Source organism: Scomber scombrus, chromosome 13 (assembly GCF_963691925.1).
Source record: "Scomber scombrus chromosome 13, fScoSco1.1, whole genome shotgun sequence".
Classification (NCBI taxonomy): Eukaryota; Metazoa; Chordata; class Actinopteri; order Scombriformes; family Scombridae; genus Scomber; species Scomber scombrus.
This window is the reverse complement of record NC_084982.1, coordinates 9,898,652-9,917,205: the sequence shown is the minus strand read 5'-3', so window position 1 is coordinate 9,917,205 and position 18,554 is coordinate 9,898,652. Positions and strand designations below refer to the sequence as shown.

Genomic DNA, 18,554 nt, shown 5'->3' with positions numbered 1-18,554 from the left:
AAATAAAATCATTTGAGAATTTTAACAGGTTTGCAATAATGGAATTACAAGAACTATACACAATTTCAAGTCATGCTTTTAAACAAGGTAAGACAAAACGTACCGTGGAAAACTAGAGTTTCTCAAGAAAGGAGGAATTCTTTGACCTTGGGTGAGGGCTACGTAACATGCAATCAATTCAATAAGATCACCCTCAGATTTGAAGAATGTAACTCACCGCATACATTTCAGTTGAACCTGGTTCAGTATGTAACAGAATAATAATGGAATAATGGAAATCACAGTTTCAAATAATGCATGAACTAGTAAAAATCACAGAACAGGGACAAAGTCTTTATCAAATAGTAGTCAGCTCTCTTCTTTCTTTTTTTTTCTCCATCCTCCGTCCATCCAACTTTGACTCTCACGTCTGGCACAAACACATTCATCTTTGTGGTTTCAGTGATAGGACTGTAATGGCACTACACAAGCAGATTGTGGCCATGCAGAAACAATTAGGCAATACAGACATCTCCAGATGAATCTAAAGCTAAAGTAGTGTTCATTCAAGGCTCGAGCCCCGTCTCCAGGGCTCACAGCTTCACGCCTCCTCCTCCTCTTCTATCAACCCTCTTAGCCTATTAGGTTGCAGTGGCAGAGAGGGGCAGATTAAGGCCATGTGCATCCCGACTCACAGCTCTTTAGCTCTGTTCCGTCTGCTTCTGAGTGCTACTCTGAGGCACCTGATAGGTCAGGTCCTCAGTGGGCGTGGCCTGTCCAGTGGCATTTTTGGGCGTATCATACGCCAACCTCCCTGAGTGGCCACTGTCTGTCCGTGTGAGCAGGGAGGGGGGCCCGGCACCCATGAAACTACACACTGTGGAGGGCTGGTTCAAAGAGGAGCCCCCTGATGGGTGGCAGCCCATATCCACCACAATGGGTGTAGCATATTCAGCTCCTGAAGCTGGCAGGGGTTCTGCATAGGCGTGGTACATGTCTGGTGAGATGGGGGCGTCGTACAGGTCAGGATCTGTGTATCCCGGGTCAGGCCCCTCGTCTGGTTTAAAGGTTGATCGCGCACCTAATGTTGTAACACCACTCACCAGGGGCTGGGCGTATTCTGAAAAGAGAGCATGTCACAGTGTAATAACAGTTTATACTTCAGCTACACTGTCAGCAACATGATCAACAATTCACAAGAAGAACAATAACTGAACGTGCAAAAAGTAGATTTTCATGAAGAATTTTCTATAAGTGCAATGTATTGAAACAATACTGTATGCATGGAAGCTATAGTATATCACTTTGCTGCAGCAAAGCCACAGGGCCACAGATAAAAACATTGTTACACACAAACACATAAGTACACCATTTTATACACTCAAACTAGTATTTATAAAAACTGAATGTAAACCTCATGTGTATTTCAGACCAGACCATAGACAGGGTTTATCAGTAAAATGCCCATCAAAGGCTTATTAACTTCATTTTGATGAATAACTGATGAATGCAATCTATTTTTTTAAATGTCTTAAATCTAGATTTGGTTTAAAGAGCAATGCAGAACAAAACTTCATCAATATGTAAAAAGATCATTAAGGCTGTGCTCACATCTATTTATACTCAACTGTCAGAGGGGACATCAGGTCTGTTCACATCTGCCCAGTTTTACAATAACAGATAAAACAAAACCACATGCTGCTTTTTAAATGTGACAAAAACAATTTCTGTCCCTGTACATTTACAGAGTGTTATGCATTTATTGTGTGCAAATACTTTGATAATACAAAAGGAAAGACTTAAGAAAAAAATACACGAATTGACAGTTAAAATTTAAAAAAGTAATCAATAAAAGATGAAAACTGCAGTGTTGGGGTGGTATGTGTCCATGTCAGGTGCTGTTTAAATCACCCGGAGTCTTGGTTAACATATCAAATAAGCTTCAACAGTCATAATAATAAACAGCATGTACCTGCAGGCTCAGCATGTAGTCGGGGTACAGCACCTCTCCCAGTTAGCCGGCCCACCTCACTGCTGCTGTATCGAACTGAATCGTCCGTCTCCACCATCTTGGATGGCAGCAGCTGCTTCATGCTTTTCCACCAGTCTGCAGCAAATTCACAGCGAGTTGTAACTAGAAACCCCTCATGAAACAGAACTAATAAGCTATCCTGCAGAGCCATGACCTACCTGTACGATCCCAGTGTGGAAGATCATACATTCCTTCAGAACTCTTTTTTCTATAAAGAAAGAAATATTTAAGTCATGGAGGGCAACGCTATCATTTTTTTTTTTACAAGACTCCAAGTGCCCACGAAGAAGACGTACCTGTTCCTCCAGTGCCACGCACAAACCACAATCACGATGAGAGCAGTCAGAACCATGACCAACACGGGTACCAGAACTGCTGCCAGGGCCACATCTAAGAGCAAAACCACTACAATGAACACCAGACGACCAACATCACTATGAGGGGTGAAACAAGCCGTATCAAAAATATGACGCACCTTTGCCTGTGTGAGGAGGCATAGTGGTGTTTCTGATATCTGGGGTGTGTGTGGTCTGGTTAAGCTGAGGTGGCCGTTTTTTATTGACGGGAGGTGGAGTGAAACGAGAGGGTGACCTCGGTTCAGGCGTCCATCTCACTGTCAAAAATAAATTAAAAAACGAACATCTTAGATTGAAAGGATAGAAAATGTTGAATTTATTTGGAACTTAAAATATGATACCTGTTTACCTGCAGGAACTTGGCAGCCAAGCAGCTCCAACTTGAGAGCGATTCTCTGGTTCCATGAGGTTGGATTTATCCTCACAAAGCGGGCCTTGATTGGAGGGATGAAGTTATTCCTGACCTCATCCAGGTAGTTGGTGTTGCCTCTGAAAATCTACCATAACATGGGAACAAACACTCTTATTTGTGCCAGTGATTTAACCCCGGTTGTAGGCCGGTAGTAGTACTTAAGAATTAAAAAATGTTCACCGGAGCAATTCTTGTTTTAAGACTGAACAAATCCACTATAAGCTGTAAGCCGATTAATTCCTAACTTGGCAAACTAATAACTACTTTCCTCCACACAAAAGAGCCTGTAAGACTTCCAGCAGATAGCAGCTCATAGACAGCACTTCCAGCCTTACAACCCTGCCACTAAATCCATATCCATTCATTATTAATGCCCAAGTGTCCTGATTTGTCTACCACAGCACTTAACTCAAACCACTGACTGCTCCCATTTCCTGCCATAAACATCCCTTCATCAATACTAGTTACTATGGAAACAATCCAAGTATGTGTCCCTGCAGCCTTCTACAGTGACATTTTTGTCCATTTGCACCAATTTGAAAAAAAAAAAAAACAGACATGAAAGCCAGTGACGTAATTGTTGAGCGAGCAGGGTTTATTGATTTTGTGCTTGCATTACCTTGTCTTGTGTAGAATTAGATTCCTTGTAGCTGTACCACTGCTGGCCGTCATGACTGTACCGTACCCGGTATGCTGAAAGATGGTACGGGTATTCCCTCAGGGTAGAGCCAGTGGTGGTGATGCCTTGATGGACAGCAGAGAAACAGATGATGTACAGTAGCTTTGACTGTGAGTTTAGTATGTTAAACCACGGGCAACATTTTCCTGGAAAGCCTTATTCTGAGCTTAGTTAAGGGGGCATATCATGCTTTTTGGTGATTTTCTATCATTTTTATGCTGTCATGTCAGATGTCAATGTTAAAATAGTCCAATGTCCAAAACATACGGTGAACATATGTAAAAAGATCCCTGAAAGACAAAAGCTCAGGCTTCAGTCTGCTCTGAACACTCATTACCTCTACTTCCCCATCGAACAGACATCATATTGTTCACACATGCCAATAAAATGTTCCTTCATGTAGCCTTTGTTGCTAAGACTGTGGCTAAGGTTTTTCCACGGGTTGTGTGTGTTGTTCACTTCATTGCTATTATTATTATTTCAGAGTGGACTTGAGAAGTTTGTATTTCGAGTTAAGAATGAGAAAAAGAAGTGAAATCTTACTACTACTGTTTGTTTACTCAGCTTCTGGAGGCTACGTTAACAATGTGAAAGTCAACTTCTGGACACTAACCAATCACAACAGTTTCGGGCCTTAATAGACATGAGCTAAAACGTTTGTCTCAGACAGAGGCTGCATAAAGGGACAGTATAAGATACGTTTTTTGAACTGTAAATGATGCAATGGTATTCCAGCAGAGCCCCAGAATATTAAAATAGACCTGTAAATGTGCAGGATATGTCCCCTTTAATTAAAGATCAATTCAAGATAGTGGTTAAAGTGTATAGCAATACCAGTGAGTGTGTTTTTGTTTGTATATGAATGTCTAGTGTACCTGTGATCCTCTTCTCCCTCTTCAGATCGACCTGCAGCCACTGCTGTTGGTCACTCTGAGAAGGCGCCCAAGGCAGCCCCTCCTTTTTTAGCCGTGCCCCTGATGACGCCCACACACTGTGCTGACCAATGATGTTGTTCCACTCCCACTCAGACGAAGCAGAGAGCTGAGTGTCTGCAACACCGCCGGACTGTAATCCCAGAGTTCCATAGCAGCCTGCAATCGTTAATGATAAGAATAACTGTTTAGGAAATTCAGTTAGATTTAGTGCACAAGGCCTGAACAGCATTCTAAATAATTCCAGAGGTCCATTTGAATAAAAGATGAAGGATTCCTGCTCATAACCCAGACACAGTAGTCCAGATGTACAATTGAGTTTTTCTGCCTGTGTCTACATTAGAGATTTCAGGTCAGACATTAACAGCAATCACGTTTGAACTGTGAGCCTGTGTTAAAACAGAAAGTAATTTCCTCCAGATTTTTTTGTTGCAGACCAATAAAAAATACAGTCATGGCAAGATCTGCACTTAATTAAAATTACAGATGCTGATGGTAATAATTACATTTACAGGACTTCCCCCAGCAAAACAGCTCTTAATGGCGCTTGAGTGAAAAAACAACTCACCGTTGGTCTTGAAGGTGAAGAGACTGTTTGACAAAGTTCCTCTGAGGAAGGAAGAGATGTGTGAGATTAGACGATCAAGAATACGCTAAATTAAAAGCTAATGAAGGACACAACCAAAACAACAAGCACCAAGTACACAGGATGAGGAGGAGTCATACACCAAAAGTACATGAAGATCAGAGTGTGGCAGGTTTGTGTGCTGTAGAGCCTGCAGCTCTTACCCAGTGGAAGTGACATTGTTAGCCAGTGTGCTCTCATAGTGAGGGATGCCTTTGCTGCTGACCACGCTGATCCTCCCTCCCACAGCGTTGGATACTACACCTGCATGGATGGCTGCCACACAGAGAGGAGACGACTGCAGAATGAAAAGAGAGGAGTGAAATTAAAGTGAGGGATTCTGGTTATGCACATTCCTATTACACCATGAGGGATTCTGGTTATGCACATTCCTATTACACCAAATAAATCACAGAAACTAAAACTGTCTTGTGCATTTGTGCGATGAATATTAGGCATATTAAACTTACTACACATTATAAAGTCAGGGTTTTGTTCAAGACACTATTTTGATGTGTGTTTATGATCCCTCACTTTACCTCTTGTGTAGATGAAAATAAATGTAATGAAGTTTACATTTGTAGTTTAGTGAAACGTCTGAACAACTATTACAAAGGGGGCCAAGAATTTTGCTACCGACATTCTTATGTGCAAATTTTAGCACGCTTTATTAATTGTCATTGTGTGCATGTTAGCATTAGCATTTAGCTCAAAGCAATGCTGTGCCTTATTGGTGCTGCTGCTTCACAGAGCATGGATGTAGAATCTTAGATTGATTTGATTGATTGAACAATTGCTGAAATGATTAATTAATGATCAAAATAGTGCTTTTTTTCCTGTCGAACCATTAACTGAATATTACACTAATCATTTCAGCTTGTCCCTGTGATTGCTATCATTTGTGTGATGCATCTTAAAATGCTTTATAGGATTGCTGGTGTTGAAATTGAAAACACTAGTGCGACCCGTCAAAAGCCTAAAGCCTTGCATACTGTACAGGTTGTCCTTTTACTGGAGGGACTTTCCAGTGTAAAATATTGCTGTTATGAAATTGGGTGGCATCAGATCGGTGCATAGATATGTGTACTTGCCGATACATGATCCAGCATTTTAGGTAGAATCGGAGGCATTCACTGATACTGATATGGGAACATTTCCAGGTAAGTCAGGCAGCACTGTCTTTACGTGTGATCACAGAGAGCAAACTCTTAACCTTCAGACCATGGCAGTTAAAGGCTTAAAGGCATGATGTCACTGCTCTGTAGAGAGAATACCGAGTGGCACTGGTAATGATTCACCGCCAGCCGCATTCCAGTCCAAACCTGCTGCCACATCACTGAGAAACAGACAAAAGCCTGATTCCACTCTGGCCACAAGCTCCTTCCCATGAACAGCTGGGTGAGTGAGGTGGAAATTTATTACTGGAAAAAAGCCTACACTGGAATCCACAGCTGACGAGATGGTGTGAAAACTGGGGTGACCCAGTGACGAGTATGCATACACATATGCATTTATTCACAAACACACACACACACACACAGAGCAGTCAGTGCTGCCACAAGCAATCAACACTTGCCCTGTGACTCTTAAACTTCCCAAAAGCACACACCACATCCTACGGAGGCCATACACAAACCACTAACACAAACACCAAGTTCTGCTCCAAACCACTGCACCCTGCCTCCAACAGAGCACATACATACATACATACATACATACATACATACATACATACATACATACATACATACATACATACATACATACATACATACATACATACATACATACATACATACATACATACATACATACATACATACATACATACATACATACATACATACATACATACATACATACATACATACATACATACATACATACATACATACATACATACATACATACATACATACATACATACATACATACATACATACATACATACATACATACATACATACATACATACATACATACATACATACATACATACATACATACATACATACATACATACATACATACATACATACATACATACATACATACATACATACATACATACATACATACATACATACATACATACATACATACATACATACATACATACATACATACATACATACATACATACATACATACATACATACATACATACATACATACATACATACATACATACATACATACATACATACATACATACATACATACATACATACATACATACATACATACATACATACATACATACATACATACATACATACATACATACATACATACATACATACATACATACATACATACATACATACATACATACATACATACATACATACATACATACATACATACATACATACATACATACATACATACATACATACATACATACATACATACATACATACATACATACATACATACATACATACATACATACATACATACATACATACATACATACATACATACATACATACATACATACATACATACATACATACATACATACATACATACATACATACATACATACATACATACATACATACATACATACATACATACATACATACATACATACATACATACATACATACATACATACATACATACATACATACATACATACATACATACATACATACATACATACATACATACATACATACATACATACATACATACGATAAGCTGGATGTGGCAATTACATTTTTAAATTAAAAAGAAAATTACATTTTAAGAAGAGAGAGCAAGCTGCAGGGTCTGGTCCGGGTAGGGCAACTGTGTGACAGAGACTGAAGTATGCAGAACAGTACTGTATCAAGCCCACACAATCGGCATAATATTACAGTCTTGGGACACGCATACACCCCTAAAAAGGACAAGCATGAATCAGTCACAGGCAGACGTGCAAAAAAATGACAAACAAAAAACTAAACACCCAGGCATGCACACAAAGGTTTTCTCCAACTTCTCAATCACACTGACTCACTCTCCAGAACACACACACACACTTACACGCATGGCTCTGCTCAGCACCCTCTTGCAGCTGGACTGGATTAGAGGGCTATTATTCTCGGCCAAACTATTATCTCACCTCCCTTTCACCCCCTGACCCAGCCCCTCCTCTGTTCCTGTGGGGCACCTCACTCCCTGAAGCACACCCCGCCGCTCCTCCCTGTCCTCCATCGGCTAGCCAACACCCCTCCCTCCTTCAAGAACCCCGAACTCTTAGCATGAAGTCACCAGTCGGAGACTTGGCGCCCATGACCTCACGCGCAGCGGGGGCGCTGTGAGGTCATCAGTCCAGGACTAGCATACCACGGAGCGAGGGGCCCGTTTACACAAGGAAGAGGGAGAAGCCTTCGATGAGTCAAACTGAAAGATATGCAGACTTGCAGCTCAGAAGTAGATGGTGACAAAAGACAAAAGTAATGGAGCAAGGTCAGAACGGCATGAGTAAGCAAATGCTGATGGTCTGGCGGTTCCTGTGGGGTTACGTTGGGAATCACGATCAAACAGCAGGAGACTGGTGGGCACTATGACTCATCTGGGACAATGGCTAGCAACACTATGGAAGAACACACACACACACACATATATAATGTGTATGTAGGGATGTCCTGAGGATCAAAGTTGGGGTTGATCCATGCTTATTTTAATGAACTGGTATCTGCTAAAATAAACCCTATTTAATGATGATTCTTTCTTTACTCATTTTTGAATTTGTTCCACCCTCTCGTCTCACCACCAGCTTGGGTTGGATTGCCAGGTATCCCAGCATGTTTTATGCAGCAAATTAGTAGCTTCCCATATACAATGAATGAGCGTGGATTGGGTTTCCAATCAGTTTGTGTATGGTGGGGCTGAACCGTGCTCTTGACAGCCGGGCTCTACAGTGTTTCTCCTGTATATACAAGTGAAAATTGTGTGTGAATACAGAAAATTATTCCTGACACCTGTTAACGAATCTGTTACCTCTCCTCTCTTTTTTAAGTACAGAACGGCAAACTAACGCAGGCAGCAACGTGTGTGGTAGGGTTTATGTGCTCTCTGCAGGCCCATGTTTGAAATAAACTGAAGATCGTTTATGAGGGAGGGTCGTGCACTCTGTAACACCTCTGTGTAATCACTTATGGAGTATTTCTGTAGTTAAAACTCCAACAGAGTGATATGTCTTTTTCTAGAGAGGATTCCATCAATTTCAGGAGTCACTTCCTCTCAATTCAACTTTCATTAATATCATATAATTATTGTAATATTCAAGCTATAATTCATTAACTGTGTGTACTTGCCTCTCGGTATCCATTGGGTATAGTTCCAGAAATCTCCTCAGTGGATGTCAAGCAGCCCGCTGGACAGAATTTACTAGGAAGAGAGAAACACACAATAAACATCAGACAGCCTGATCACTACACAAATATCCACACAAAGCAAACATTATTTACCTAAACTCTGCCTCTGGGAAGTCAGTTCCTTTGTCCAAGCAGGTGATTAGATCTGCAAAAGGCAAACAAACAGTGTCAGAGCGGGTTTCTCTGCATTTGTTTCTCTCTCTCTGGCTAAACACAACTATTTACATTTACGGATTTTCTCACAGAAAAATGTTACAATTGGCTTGATATGAAACATAGTAGTGGTGCTCTATCAGGTCAGAGGCGAGGCGGTGGTGGTGATGCCAGAGATAAAGATGATGATTCTCTGTCACTTTTCTAATGTCGGATGTTAAACATAGTTGAAACTTGAACGCATGTAAAAATGCCCCAACAGTCAAAAGCCAGGACATCAGCCTGCTCTGTTTGCAAAGTTATCACTATTTCCCCATAAAACCAACATCAAATTTTACCCACAAGCCCACAAACTACCCGTAGCATTTATTACAAAAGGCAAAAGTAATGCAGTGTGGCACAGCAGTGTTTTGAGCTAAATGCTAACAATAGCATGTATTATGTTTAGCAGGTATATAATGTTTACAATGTTTCCCACCTTAGTTAACAAGTGTTAGCATGTTACCATACATTGGACAAATTAAAACAGAATGACACAACCTGGTGATGATTCCCTGACTACATGAAAAATTTGCCAATCCATGGATCAACATGTTGGACAGACTGACCAGCACTGCCATGCTGCTACCATGGCAACTTATTAAATCAGTTATCAAAGTTGTGGCTGATTAATTTTCCATCAACTCATTTCAGCTCCATTTCAAACAACTCAAAGTTATACAACACAAAAGAATGTGTGAGCCGAGTGGTTCCTAATGACATAAGTGTTTCATTGATGAGGCACACCACATGTCCAACAGGATGGGGTCGGATTTTCCTGGGAATTCTATGAAAAACCGAGCGGAGGTGGTCGTTCCTGGTGAGTCTTGACCACATTATCAAAAAAAAAAAAAAAAAAACTTCTATCTGGTAAACCAACCATGTGAGTCAAACTAACAAATACCCCCAACCAGCAAAAGTAACCATGGTGACTGATTAAGTTAGCTGTGTGCACTGTCCACCCACACTCCTCTGCGTGATCAGTTACAAGACCAGTAAAATGCGTGCGGACGAACACATTTTAGTACTTTGGTGAAAAAAGCTCCTGTAGCCGGGCTCACTGACGACCTTGTTTGTCTTCCAGTCATACCCAGATGACCACGGAGACAGAATTACTTCTCTCCTGCACACACGCCACTGTCTTCCTCTTCTTGTGGCTTCAATTATCTGTTTATGTGAAATCACTGAAAATGTTCCACATGACAAAGCGTGCCCTTCAAAATGGCAATCACACAGTACTCATCAACAATATTTTTATTGAAAAGAACATCCAATTTTAGACATTGAAGTTGTTTCTTTGTCTCCCGGACTACCGTGCACAATAATTCGGAGTGGGTATTCCTCTAACAGCCACATAAGATCCACACTATCAAGCATCAAACTGTCACAGTTTTGCAAGAGTCTTCTGAGGGGAGAGAAGTGCTGATAACTTATCATCTGTTTTTAGAGCCAAAACTCAAAGATGATGAAATAAAGTGTTTTGTTAAGTTCTATAAAACGTTCTTTGGCTGTAGATGGATTTGTATCTCTCAAGTAAAGCATGCAACTGACGCAAGTGCTTTAATAGCAGGCTGATTACTCCATTAGTCAATCAAGAGAAAATAAATCTGTAACAAGACTGATAATCAATTAATCATACCAGTCATTTATCAAGCTTCTCCGATCCACTTTGACATTTTTCTCTATTCATTGTAAATTGGATATTTTGATTTTGCACTGTAGGTTGGACCAATAAGAGTAATTTTTGCTCTGAAAGATTGTGATGACCAATCACTGTGAGCGTTCTTCGGTTTAATGTTACATGTGACACAACAACAATCCCCTGCCTTAGTGCTTCATTTCCTTGTTAACAGGTGGAGATAAATGCTTAATTCCACTACTGCCCTAAAAAGGATGTTTCACAGCTTTTTTTTTTAATAAGGTTCGAATCACAGTGTATGGGATTCTTGATATCAGCTAATTATTTTCTTTCATGCGCCACTGTTAAGTGGGTGTGAAAAAGAATTTTCACAGATAATAATGTAGCATATGGGCATGTCTGCTATCACACTTCTTCAGTAATATCATTTCACATTAGAGAAAGGCTGGAGGGGAAACCTCATAGTAAAACCACAAAATACAACTGCTTTCTTCTCAATTTCTCTCACTTCCTCTCAACTCTCTTCCTCCTCCTTCTTTTTGTCGAGCATTTCGGATATTTCTCACTCTTCTCACTTCTAGAAATGTCTGTCTGCGATCTCCACCATCCCTCTCTGCTCTCTTTCACCAGCTGCACTCAACTTTAAAGAACAGTAAAAAACAACAAACAACAAACACACTAAAGTCGGTCTAGATTCACAGATTATCACGTAGGCATGGAGGTCTGATGAGCTGCTATCTGACAAAACCCTGACTCAGACACTTCTAAGCAGCAACTGAGAAATCTTCTTCAACAGCTACACACACACACACACGCTGGTGCCACCCCACTGTATTCAGTACTGTCTGTTCAATCATTTAAAAGGAGAAAAAGACATTCACGATCCTTATTAGCATGATGACTCTGCATACTGCAGCTGGAATCCCACATATGTGGCTGATCAGAATGTAACGTTTACAGCAGAGCGGCTCTTTATCTCTTCAGTGTGTTTAAATACACTCAACGGGAAGCAAACACCGCATCGTAAATGCTCCTCTCATTTGGCCTCCAGCACTGTTACCACAAAACTGCACACAGCCCTCCATTCAGCTCAAGTCATCTAACTGCACACACTGTTTGCTTACGGGACAATGGGACGTGTTCTGTATATAATCTACTTTTAACCCTAATATACAGTGGCTCTGACATGCAGGGCACAAAGACAAAACTAAACATTTATGATTCTCAATTAAGCGTACTACAATTTTTTCAATTAATCATTTTGCACAATTCACAATTTCCTAGAGCCCGAGGTGATGTCTTGAAATGTCATTTATCGTCCAACCTACACTCTATAACTCAGATATTCTCCATTCACTATAATGTAAGATGAGGAAAAGCAACACATTCTAATATTAAAGAATCTCAAATCAAATAATTTACAATTTTTGCTTAAAAAAAGACCTAAACAATTGTTTAATTATCAAAATACTCACACTTGATTAATTGACTTATCGTTGCAGCTCTACTTCTTTTGTCTACCAACAGTCATTCGATGCACAGAGATAGAAAATTCATGAGAGCAGTAAATCATCACATATTTAAAAAGCCAGAATCAGTGAGAAATGACTTGTTGTTGATTCATCTTCTGCTGATCAGCTCACCTTTTCCAATACTACATGGCAACGCAACAGGACATGATTTGAGAATACCTCCAATGTGGTTGTGTGGTCTGCCTTGTCGTGTGTGTGAAATGCTGTTTTGCTTTGTCCAATGCTGCAACCATAAACATCACACACACACACACACACACACACACACACACACACACACACACACACACACACACACACACACACACACACACACACACACACACACACACACACACACACACACACACACACACTTTCCAGAACAATCTATTCACATTAGAAAAGCTGACACTGAGGAGGTGGTGCTGAACGGAACAGCTGTAATCAGCCTCACATTAAACTTTAACTCGATCAGTGACACACATGGTCTCCAGAGCAACTCTTTACACCTGGGGCCAAAACAGAAATGTAACCAAGCTTGACATTAAGATGACTTCAACTAAACATCATTCCAGTCTGTTACACCTCTATCACATGACCGTCCCTGCAGGCTGGGACCTACGGGGAAGCGGGGGCCCTGATGATCAACACATGAGACGCAGACAGTAGAACGAGCTGCTACCTGTGTGTTCAGTGGTGGAGTAGGATAGGTAGAATCCATGTCCCGTGGTGTGGGTCCCACTCATGAACTGGACCGTGACCTGGTTGCCAGTGGACTCGATAAGCTCTTTCACCTTCAGACCCAAACCGCAGTACTTCACTGTAGCACATCACAGGCAGACACAGGAGACGCAGGACAAAAAGGGTTTGGGTTAGTTACAATATTTAACTTACTATCATTACAGTTTTAATCACTGATGACTCAGATTGGAGGCGTTCCCATCAGCACACTAGCATGGGACCGACTATATCTGGATGTTTATCATGTGACCACTACATTGTCAGTCGCTGCATTTACATGCACTTTAGTAACCTGTACTGTCAGCATGCTGCAGCAAATTGATCTTTTTAAACATTGTATAAGCAAACACTTCAGAAAATAAGTGCTGCTATGACAACAGCACAGAGGGATGACAAGAAAGATTATTTCTCGTGCTGTGGCCGTGGCAACGCATCTTTGTTTAAGTTTCACCTTAAATTAAAATGTTTAAAAAAGACTTCCACACATCAAAACCAATTTGATAAACTCAAAATTGTCCTTGTCCTAAATCTGACAATGCAACAAATAAATTGGTTTAGCAGCTGATCATTATTTATTAAGATCAGGCATATATTAAGTGTATAATACAAATCACTAGAGATGCAATGATTTGGTGATTAATCGATTAGTTGTCCATTTTTACATCCATTAATCATTTGGATTCATTTTTGAGAAAAAGAAATCCAAATTCTCTTATTCCAGTTTCTAAAAATGTTTTTCATAACATAAATAACAAAACATCTAGTCAATTAATCAAGAAAATACTTTACAAATTATTCAATGATGAAAATAATCATTAGTTGCAACCTGTGTATCTTTCAGAAAGTGATGCAGGTCTCACAGTAAGCCAGTTATTGCAGCACATTATAATATATTCTCCAATTTCCTGACATAACCTGTAACCTAGTAACCAGTTATCTGGTTTTTACTGTGCATGTAAACATACAGACAGTGACAAGAGTACGGAAGATACTGAGACGCATACTGTCTGAAAAATGGCTGGTTTGAGATTAAAAGCACTTTATTTTGGTGCTCTTACAAACTTTAATGGACTTTCAGCTGATATAACAGCAAATAGATATTAGCATTTTCATTTTGGCAGCAACTTTCTCCCCTTCACCCAACTAAGACCAGGCTGTTAACTGCTTGTCACTCTCACCCATCTCGCTCCTCTCGTGTCCGATGCCGTTGTAGAGGCGGAGGTAGTTGACCTGACAGTCACTGTCTTCTATGTCCAGCTCAGCAAAGCGAAAGTGGATCCTATTTCCGCGAGGCACGCTGATCTCCCACTCACACACCGTGTTATTTGGGTATGTCCCTGGATAACCCAGAGAGGACAGAGTCCCACTGCTGGGGCCAAGCACACTGGGGCCACAGCCATCACCTGCAGAACAACACAAACAGATGTCAGGAAGTTAAAGGATAAATCTGATAATAGTCTATTATTGTCAACAAATCTCATTTACAGACTAAAACCAACAATTAATTATTCCTACGATCAAATATTGTCTACCTTAAAGCCTGAAATAGCTTATTCCTCTGTTCCTTAGACTTCCATTGTTGTCTAAGAACTATTAAAACACATTAATGAACCATACAGTAGCACTAGGTGATATATTCCTTCATTACAATAAACAGACACACTTTTCTTATTTAATCTACACCACATACGTCAGGTCACTGCCATAAATACTTGCGCACCAAATGTGGATTAATTTAAGACTGAAAATAGTCCCCAATAAAATCACAATTTATTCTGGATAGTTTAACATTTGCTAGTAACTACAGGCCAAATTACTGGGTTTAAAATGAATATAAATCTGTGACCCATGTATGTCTTTCAGAAAGAAATGGTAAGACACAGGCCCCCAATTCAGTTGTATGGGGTTACAGGGCTGAGGCTATTCAATCATCTTACAAGCATTTCTGACTAAGCACCTTAACACTTGGTTGGTCTTTACATGAGATTTGTTGACAAAAAATACATCATCATCAGTCTTATCCTTAATATTCTGTATTTTTAGGTTCAGGTTTAAAAAAGGAGGGTCTCCACATGTGTTGAGAGAGACCTTCCAGCTTACATGCAGACAATACGCTTCTTCTAGTCCATCTATAAATGTTCCATTAGTAACTCAGTTTCCTTTAGGACACACAGGGAAGTAAGGCAGTGTAATACATTTTAACTAAGGTTGTGACAATTAGTTGATTAATCAATCTGCACATTTATCTGCAACTGCTTTGATAACTGATTAATTGTTTAAGCAATGTGAGATTGTTTTATTTGCTATCATTATATGCTGACTGTCTTTAGGTTTATGACTGTTGTTTGGACAAAACAAGACATTTGGTGACATCACCTAATGCTCAGGGAATGCAAGATAAACATTATAATAATATTTTTTAGACCAAAATGTTAAGTTAAATCAGAAAATAACCAGCAAATTAAAGTATCATGAAAATAATTGTTACTTGCAGCTCTAATCTACCTTCTTTTTATTTTTCAAGGATTTGTATAACATGGGATTTGTTTGGGTTTCTTTCCGTAGGTATGTACATCACTTCGGGTTTAAGTAGAATAGGCCTTTCCTTCTCTTTGTGTTAGTGTGACCTGTTAATCATCAGGTCGTGTGGGTTGACTCCTGTACAGGCTGATGTGTTCTGGTGCCAGACATTGAGCACCAAACTGAATGCAAATGTGGGGTATAAAAATGCAAGTCACTTTAGGTGAACGCGTACTGAATAAATGTAATGTTATTAGGTTCAGCAGAAAGAAAAGCATTACGTTAGTTTTGGGTTTCATAGGCAAAAGTTTTAGCTGTGCTGGTGAGAACATCAACTAATTTTGACCAAGGCGTAACATGCAAGAAGCAGCCGTCTGATTGCATTTGTTTCTGGCAGTTAAAATTCAATTTTACAAAACGTGTGACCTAAGACTTCTTTTTGGGGAGACGTTTGTTTTTCTGTGTGTTGATGCTGTGGGCCTATGGCTCTGAGATAACACTCAACAGTCACGCTTCATGGTGCTAAGTGGATGTTCTGTCAGCCTGGTGTTACGTAAGAGCTTCTCGGTGGACATTATCCAGATGAACAGGACAAAAACAAAAGCTGCTTCCCTCGCTCTGACTCATAAATGTTAGTGAACAACTGCATGGTATTCAGTTCAGATTACCTTCCTAAAGTCACTCTCTCATGGTCAAAAACAAACCACAATACAACTCAATTCAATAAGAAATGAAGCCTATGTTTCCATCATTAGACCTGCTGAGAACACTGAAAATAAACAAGGTATTTCAAGAGAGAAACTCAATGATAATTCATTTGAAATTTAAAGTTATGACAAACTGTGTCCACGTGTTTACAGTCATACCCCCACTGCCACCCCACCCCCAATCTCTAGCCACCTGAGTTTGGCTGTCTGCTTTAAAACCTACAAAATGTTCGTTTTATAGGTTCAGTGTGTTGTAACAAACCCGTCACCTGTCAAACATATCATGTTGGTCGAGTATATAATATGAGGAATACGGTAAATGCGAAAAAAGGTGTAACTAAAGCGAGAAACAAGGCCACAAGCTCCCAAATGTGCTGTCGTCTGGTACAGTCAATTTAAAACCAGACTCCGTTAAAAAAAACAGGCAATTTGAAGGTGCCTCGCTTATTTAGAAACCTGAATAACTAAAAAGGGCTATACTTGAAGCTTTTAACAGCTCATTGAAAGCCACGGTTTAATTCGGCTAACAACTGATACTCCTAGGAGCAGTTGCTCCTCAACAAGGAACCGGTTTTCCTGGTTTAACTGCCCCACTCTTCCACCAAATACACCGATGACGGGCGGCGGCGAGCTGCGTAAATCAAGCAGAATTCCACGTACACACGGCCATGTAAGGTAGGCTTTAAGTTTGGTGCACAGCAACAATAAGTTATCTCTACACATCTAAACGCCTGTGTTTAACCACTATGGCCGCGTGTCCTCTCGGTTACACACACACACACAGACAAACACACATACACACACACAAAACACACGACTCCAGTTGTCACCGCAGCTGTGCGGGGCACCAACCTTTCTGAGCTCGACAGCCCTCCGTGGTGAGAATGATGAGAATCGACAGGACGAGGACCCCGGCCCCTGTCGGTCCCCTGCCCACCATTACCGCTCTGCCCATAGCAGCCTGCAGTCTGAATGCATAATGCTCGCTTCTGGACCGGCTGCACCGCTTTCAACCTGTACCGAAGAACATTCAAAAATAAAACAAAACTAATCCGAGAGGGGCGAGATCGCGCGTGGTTCCCTCTCTAGGATGTATTGTGTTTCCCGTTTCACGATCCAGTGGTTAGCGACACTCTCACTATGGAGGCAACTGCTCAACACACATACACACATACATACATACACACGCATCCAAGCTGTGGAGCCACTTCCTCCACTGAGGCTCCTCCTATTGTGCTGGAGCTGGATGTGCTCTGAAAAATCCCAAATCTACACCCCCCTCAAAGTCTTCACCACAGTACTACAATAAAAAAAAAACATCATAAGCTCCACCTTATTAACATCTGCAAACCAGAGTTATTATAACTTTGTATTTCTCATGAGTTTTTATTTATAGAAAGCAAATTATTGTAATTGATGTTTTCAGTTCAGTTTTGTTAATATCCAGATTGAGTTTGCTCGATTCAGTTTAGTTTTTATTAGTTTCAGTATACGTTTTGATTGTTTATTGTTTTTTTAATTATCATATGTTTCAGTAGCAAGATTTAACAAGTTCCGTATAGTTATTACAATACAAATACAATGCTTTGTGAAGGTCATTCACTCACCTCATGTGCCAGTGGGGTCCAGGGGCCTCCAGGAGTAAGCCCCCAGCAATAAGGAGAATCATTAAGTAACACAATGATCATTCTTACTGGTGAAACAATTTAACTCCAGATAATCAATATGTTAAAAACATTTCTCTCAAGATTCCAAGTTTTTCTCAAAGTATTACTTTTGTCTCAAAATATTTGGACTTTATTCTCAAAAGCTCAGATTTTGCTCCTAACTGTGGCCCAAATACTAATACAGAT

The 18,554-nt window shown here is 40.2% G+C and overlaps 1 protein-coding gene across 1 annotated transcript; it reads right to left on the bottom strand.

Moving 5' to 3' along the window:
* Positions 1–7: 7 nt before the first annotated feature.
* dcbld2 (discoidin, CUB and LCCL domain containing 2) lies at positions 8–17,883 on the bottom strand. The gene is made up of 15 exons (XM_062431184.1): positions 17,554–17,883; positions 14,653–14,877; positions 13,416–13,553; positions 9,482–9,533; positions 9,329–9,401; positions 5,180–5,313; positions 4,959–4,999; positions 4,334–4,549; positions 3,399–3,523; positions 2,717–2,864; positions 2,487–2,624; positions 2,308–2,401; positions 2,170–2,219; positions 1,952–2,086; positions 8–1,099 (listed from the first exon to the last, which is right to left on the bottom strand). Exons 1-15 carry the CDS (start codon positions 17,654–17,656, stop codon positions 681–683), a joined length of 2,091 nt encoding a protein of 696 aa, XP_062287168.1. The 5' UTR covers positions 17,657–17,883; the 3' UTR covers positions 8–680.
* Positions 17,884–18,554: the final 671 nt, after the last annotated feature.

Coding starts and splice junctions, on each gene's coding strand:
- dcbld2 (XM_062431184.1), bottom strand. CDS start 17,656: ATGGGCAGAGCGGTAATGGTGGGCAGGGGACCGACAGGGGCCGGGGTC. Junction 5,000..5,179: donor AACAATGTCACTTCCACTGG/GTAAGAGCTGCA, acceptor TTCCTTCCTCAG/AGGAACTTTGTCAAACAGTC. Junction 2,402..2,486: donor GCCTCCTCACACAGGCAAAG/GTGCGTCATATT, acceptor TTTTGCTCTTAG/ATGTGGCCCTGGCAGCAGTT.